The following is a 6,992-nucleotide window of genomic DNA, read 5'->3' on the forward strand; positions in this document are numbered from 1 at the left end:
TGCTATCTTTTTACATTAATGTCGTTGCATGAGTTAATTCCAGATTACGTCTGGAATTGTCGCCGCACTTGATAGCTGTCCGAATAAGAACTAAAATTGCGTGAGCTGTCCAGTCTGGTATAACCAACCTATACGTATAATGACAAAATCATTTTTAGGGAAATGACACTTGTACTGTTAGAAGAGGACATAAAAGGTGGACGTGAGAAGAAAAAGAGAGTTTTTTTTTATCATCATCTTCATCATCTTACCTTGAAGCTGGTGGCCATGGCAACTTAAGCCTCTCACGGGTGAGCCAACGTGAAAACAAGATGCAGACTAGCTTCTGATGAGAAGACCTAAGTGCGAGACAAGAGGGAATAGAGAGATTCAGTCAAATTGTCTAGGAATAGTATTATCCGCTCAATTCTTTCTTATTTCTTTATGAATGCTGGTGATTATTCTTTGTTTTTTGTTTGTATGGAAGTACACATGAATTCTTGATTAAATGTTATTTTATTCAACCTTGCTTTTATTGTTTAATCTTGGGGTTTGAATGTGTTTTAACATGGAAGTGTTATTGCAATCAATGACACTGGAAAGTGCAGTGACAATTTGAGCCAACAAGCATTACAACGGAAGTTGAGTGAGGATTAGAGGAATTTAGTCCACTTGTTCTTAATAGTTTCATATTGCCATCATTGGAAGGTGAGGTTAGTATGCATGTTTAAGTCTCGAATTAAATAGAGGAGTGACGCTGGATAAGATATACATTGAACTTTATTACTTCGACAATCACCTATCTCTTTATAACTTGTGAGCACTTAGTATTCTGTTGAAGATTTATGTTGGGGATCCCAGTTTATCATTATCATATTTTATTTTATTGCTCTCAAGTTATTACATCGACAACTATCCTCACAATTTATCTCATTTATATTCATTTATTGCACCGATATTAATAGACAAAAGATTGCGATCCCTGCAGAATCGATATCCGATAGACTCACATCTGTTTACCATACTTGCATCAACATTGTACGCTTGCACATTATTATTGTGACCTAAACAGTCGATTATCCACCCAGTCAAACACGAACAACAATCAACTACACATTGTTGACCTGGGAAACTTCGCAACTTGAATTTTAAGTTTTGAACATCGAATATTTATTTCATGTCTTAAAATATATAAATATTTGAAAATTTAAATATTATATTTTGATATTTTTAACTATATAATAATATTTAATTTTAATTAATTTATAAAGCAAATGGAATTAAAATTTATATGTTTGAATTCATGTTTTCAGAACATTTTACTTTGAAAAATTGGCCTTTTCTAGACAACATTATATAAAGACATGCGTGAAAAAGTAATATATAATTGTGTGAAGAGGGCCTTATTTTATTGTATTTTTTTGGAAAAAGAACCCTATTTTTGTGCAGTTTTGTGTGCAATTATTCTTACATAATATTAAAGAATTCACATAGCAGCTAAGTTATTAGCATTAAAACGTAAATTGGTAGCAAAAGCATTATAAGCAACAAAAGAGAAGGTAAAGGAAAAAGAAATTTGTAATTTAAGAAGACTTTCTAGACGACAGCTAAAAACAACAAAACAAATGGTATTGAGCAATAATCTAGAAAAAGGGGAAAACAGAGGGATTACCTGACATGGAAAAATGGGTACAGGATAGCATTTTCTCCTTGATGGAAAAGAAGGGTATAAATGTACATATAAATATGTGTATCATCATAATTTCTCCATAAGATATAATCTCAATAATGTTTTAGTCACACAACCCAGCCCAACCCAACACATCACAACCAAACCAACACCACTGGCAAATCCAGACAGACAGAGATCCATTTTAATCATATACTCACAGATGAAATGAGATCCAAGGCCAACCAGAACCAGCACTTCACAAAATAGATCATCTCTGATCTCACTCAATAAACTCTCCTTGATATTATGCATTTTATCCAACTACTTTTTCAGTTACTTCCTTAATCTCATGACCAGCAGCTCTGGCAGCCATAGGGCTGCTGCTCTCACTCACATCACCAGTGGCATCACCACTTCCTTCTGATTTCACTGCCTTCATGCTAGGGGAGCTTGACTTAGAAACATGCTCTTCCATTTGTTTTGGCCTGTTCAGGGCTTGGCAGTGTGGGCAGTAATACGTTATGTATGGGAAATCCTCCTTCCTGGCAAGTCCTGTATAACACAAGCTTGAAGTTTAATACTCTTCAGCAATAACACTACAGCTCTGCAGTGTCAATGTGTACAGTTGTGTCAAATCTGGATATGATTCATAATTCTTTAGTGGATACTATAGCTGCAAAAGTAATTCTACTAACCATTGTGCATATGGCAGTTGCCACATATGAGAGCATAAGACTGTGTTGGATCTTCACCCACAAGCAAGGCAGCAATTCGAGCAAGCCATCCCCCATCATGTGAGGCTGGTCCTTGTGGATAGTGATGATCAACTACAACCAGTTGACCATGCTCAGAAGCTCGAGGACCCTCCACCCCTGCAGAATGAGGTTTTTCTTCATCAGAATGAAGCAATGGAGTGCTTCCTGCACTACTGGATCTAGTGTGTAGTTGCTTTCGTTTCCGAATTCCACTTGATGGCACTACCTCAACATCATTGCTCTTCCCCCCTGGCACATTATACTCAGAATCATCTCCAACATAGACTTTCAAACCTGAATCTGCTCCCAACTTAGATGCCAGGACAGTTGCAGCAGCAGCCTTTGCTGCTGGATCAGGATCATATCTCTACATCAAAGTGCTTTATATAAGTTTGATTTTCATATCAGTTCATTCATTAAAAAAGAAACACTCCAGGACCTAGCTCATACACATAAATAAACAAAACCTAAAAGCTCACTGTCTTCATTCAATTTTCAAAAACGAGAAAAGCAGAAATGTTAATTTATTGCCTTACATTCAATTCAATGACATAAGATACTTTATAACAGGCGTTTACAAGTGCCAACTTTTTAAAGATGTTTTGTCAAAGCATTTATAACTTTTGCAATGTTCTGTGCATCGCATTTGTGCAATAAATTATCCCAAATGGCTTCTGCAGGTAATTCTATCAATGGTTTCCTTTCTTACTCGTTCAAAATAAAATAAGGCTCTAACTGATACCTTTTCTGTAATTAAATAACTCATCTTCTAACTATTGAGATGGTGGCATACACCACTAGGAAAACATTAAAAGAGAATAAGTACTTGTTGCAACAATATGTATCAGGCAGGTTCATATATCATATTTTCCCTTTCACGGCATTAAAAACAGAAGACAGTTCAAGCAGAATTCAAGCAAAGGACTGAAGGAAAATAGATGAAACCAAATACTGGTTTTCCATATTACCTGAATAAGCTGTTGTGTAGTGTAATAATTTGTCTTCTCCTTAAGTTCATCAATTTTTTCTTGCCTTTCAGCTCGAAGTCTTTCTAGAGTTTTCTGGTCCCTGCGATCACCTATAAAATTGCAATAAAATAACAAGATTGCACATAATTAAAAACCCACAATGGTTGAATCTTGATTTATCAAAATCATATTATATCTTTTCAACACAGTTCCTATGGTTATCACTTAAAGGCCATGCAGCCTTACTTCCATGGTACACAAATAACAAAAATATAATCATAATGCAAAAAAAGAAACATGTAAAAGATGGAGACTGTTTTGAATAGAAATAAGAACTACGGATTGCCACTTACACTGTTTGCATTTAAATCAAAGAAAGGTTTGCCTAACATGACAAGATAGGTGACAGAATAAAGAACGGCCCAGCTACCTAATGAGAGCATGAATGAGACCTTCATAATCAAAAGATATATGCAACAATGAAATAGTGCATTTGGAAACAACAAAGTAGATAATGATTCAACAATAAACAAAGCCAACGAATTCATGACACCAATTACATGGAAGTGCACTATGAGAATTCTGGATAGAATCTTAGTGTGTGTATATATAAACTATGATGTAAAAATAGGTAAATAGAGCAAAGATAACAGACTGGAACTATCAAACTACAACTGATTAAAACAAGTAAGAAGAAATTATATAAGAAACAATTCAGTTGCATTTTACTTTGAAGTACATACAATAACCAGGCTACACAGTATAAAATTTACATTTAAGGTCTCTTCAAGACTAGATTTAGGCTTCTTTCTGGGTGTTCTGCATGCCTGACATCCCACCACAGTTGGAATCTACAGACTTGGATTGTTAACTCAAAAAGGTTGAATAATTTACATGTTAAGATTTAAGTATTCAAACTTGTAAATAATGTTCTTGTTTTAACACAATTGCTCCTCTTTTTTTTGGCGTTGTCCCTTTCTAATAATAGTAACTAACAAGCAGAAGTATAAAAGAAAAGCAGGAACATTGACCAGGAAATCTAGGAAGAGAAGGAGATGGAGAGAAAATAAGTGTAAGAGTAGAGGATAAAGAAAAGCAAATCACAAGGTATAAAAAGCGTACAGAACACTTGTCCAATGGCATTGTTTTATTTAAGTTAAAAAGGTATTTCAACAAATGAACATATCATCTTCCGTTTTCAAAGCGCCAACTGAATCAATCCAATATTTTTTTTCAGTTTTAGGCTCCTCAAGTTATACGTTGAATCAAATGTTTAGTTTAGGAAGACATTTCATGCTAATAATAATTGAATCTTTAACTTCTATCAGATATATCTCATGGTTCAAAGAAATTAAAACCTCCCAAAGGGCAAGCCTCATACATAAATTAATATGATAACAACTATGGGTACAAATATGATTAAAAAAATGTTAAGATTTGCCTCCAAAAGCATTAAAGCCATTTCCAGCATGCAGTCTCAAGCATGGAAACACCATACAAATCGCTAACTTTCGAGTAAGAAAAGACTATCCTTGGCAATATTAAACCTGATAAAAGCAACATAATTCACAATATAATATCAGCCACCAAAGTATTGTCAGGGGTGGGGGGATAATCCTCGTATTTTTTTTATTTTGGCACATAGTTAGCCCATGCTCACAAACCCATATTTCAGGATTCACCCCAGATGTAAATATCAACAGCTGCTACCATTTAATGACATAAACAACAAAAAGATACATTGTAGCCTTGACCTTTAGTAACAGCAGGAAATTTGTGTAAGATATTGAACCGAGTTACTTACACATCCTTGTGAAGCTTACAAATGCAGAATAAGCAACAGAAGAAAAAGCAGGCAAAAGGAACATTGGCAAAACTCGAAATGCCCTCATCTTCCAGTTCAAGTCCACAGATCTTGTTGTCATGATGGCATAAGAAACTGCAACAACCTGTAAATTGATAAGAAAATTCTCATGAGGACCCATCCAGAAGCAAGTTCTTTGACGAGGTAGAAAGCTATTCAAAGTATATGCCGTTTTATTTTTTCCCTTAAAAAAGGCCATTTTGGCAGCACTTATTTCCGGAAGGTGTTGATAGAATAATGGTTGGATTCAGACGTAAATATAAGATGCACAAACGAACCATGGATGGAAAAGATTAAAGTTTGTAAGGCAATATGTTGGACGCAGAGTATGAGAATCACCAATAACATCTAGCATTAGCTTTTCCAAATGACGGAGAGCAACAGCATGCACATGAAAATGAAATAGAATAGTAAAATTACGTTCCCATAGAAAATTGATTTTCAAAACTAGTAACACTGCTACTACTGTGAGGGTTGCAGATTGAAAGAGAGATAGAGTGAGGACGGTAAGGGTCGGGGTACCTCCAAAATGACAGAAAAGGCAATGAGATTCCGAATCATTCTCCTCCAGGTCTGGGATCTTCTTTTCATTCTCGAGAGGACAGCGGCCTCTTCCTTGGAAATGTGTTCAAGCCTCTTCTCGAAATCGTCCCCGTGAATCCTAAAGATTGCATTCCAAATGCGGGAGAGAAGTCCCTTTCCTTTCTTCTTTACCACCGGCAGCGGGGGACTGGATTCTTTGGTTTCACCGTCAGGAATGCCTTTGTCCTCCGCCATGACTCACTGTTGACTTCTCAAACACAAATAAAACTATGTCAAACACGTATAGAAATAAGTTGAGAGAATATGGAGGATCATTTCATTTCCGATTCAGCAAGTAGGGATTGGAAATAAGGAGGAAATACCTGGAAAGTCTCTTCTCTTCTCTGCTCTGCTCTCCTTGTTTTCTTATTATTATATTAATGAGATATAAATATGATACAATAAAATCTATGATTGAGATCAAAGTTGCAGATCTGATCTTCCTCTTCTTCTTCTTCTTCTAATTTAATCGGTGTTGGATGATAGCAAAACAATTATGGTTTTTGTTGAAAAAAGAAAAACGAGGATTTCAGAGTCTCCTTTTTAAATTCACGATACCTAAACTCTTCCTCCAAGTAATCAACCATCTTCATTTATTTATTTTACTATTACTCTTCTCTAACCTCTCTTTCTTCTAGATAATTTTTATTTCTGTTTCTGTATTACGATTTTGATTTTGATTTTTTTTTTTTTACATTCTGGATCATGTTGGTGAAATTAACAAAAATTTCTACTGTGTATTTTAGTGGTATGTATGGAAAAATATTAGCTGACATTGAAATCCATGATTGTTTGGTATATAAGTAATCAATCACAAATTCACTCAAATAAATATTTGAAATTTTAATTAAAATATAATAATAAAAGAAATGTTTTTTTTTTGTTAAGGGAACTATTGATGTGGAGGGGAGGAGCTCCAAGATACTTGCAGTAAAACTGTAAAAGAATAATTTATGGTCTAGATGAAAACATGAACCACTAGCCCCCATGGGTCTAACATTGGAATCCAGTCAATTCTTAAGTACATAGCCAGTCGAAAATATGAAAGGAAAATGTGATGCCTGATAAATTAAATTGTGACTACAAGTATTTAAGGAGGAGGTAGCCGAGCCATGATGTTATAGTTTGAGTTAAAGAGAGAGGATAGAGGTAAGGTGGAGGGAGGAGGTTGA

The 6,992-nt window shown here is 35.0% G+C and overlaps 1 protein-coding gene across 1 annotated transcript; it reads right to left on the reverse strand.

Moving 5' to 3' along the window:
• Positions 1–1,657: 1,657 nt before the first annotated feature.
• On the reverse strand, positions 1,658–6,620 carry LOC107901747 (uncharacterized protein At2g24330). The gene is made up of 6 exons (XM_016827866.2): positions 6,144–6,620; positions 5,761–6,028; positions 5,179–5,323; positions 3,375–3,484; positions 2,347–2,773; positions 1,658–2,203 (listed from the first exon to the last, which is right to left on the reverse strand). Exons 2-6 carry the CDS (start codon positions 6,013–6,015, stop codon positions 1,965–1,967), a joined length of 1,176 nt encoding a protein of 391 aa, XP_016683355.2. The 5' UTR covers positions 6,016–6,028; positions 6,144–6,620; the 3' UTR covers positions 1,658–1,964.
• Positions 6,621–6,992: the final 372 nt, after the last annotated feature.

The sequence above is a fragment of the Gossypium hirsutum genome, chromosome D06, assembly GCF_007990345.1.
Source record: "Gossypium hirsutum isolate 1008001.06 chromosome D06, Gossypium_hirsutum_v2.1, whole genome shotgun sequence".
Lineage (NCBI taxonomy): Eukaryota > Viridiplantae > Streptophyta > Magnoliopsida > Malvales > Malvaceae > Gossypium > Gossypium hirsutum.

Bases quoted from the DNA above. Each gene is read 5' to 3' on its own strand.
- LOC107901747 (XM_016827866.2), bottom strand. From the start codon at position 6,015: ATGGCGGAGGACAAAGGCATTCCTGACGGTGAAACCAAAGAATCCAGT. The intron at 5,324-5,760 runs GTACCCCGACCC...ATCAATTTACAG, and splicing joins CCTTTTCTGTCATTTTGGAG to GTTGTTGCAGTTTCTTATGC. The intron at 2,204-2,346 runs GTTAGTAGAATT...TGTGTTATACAG, and splicing joins CAACTGCCATATGCACAATG to GACTTGCCAGGAAGGAGGAT.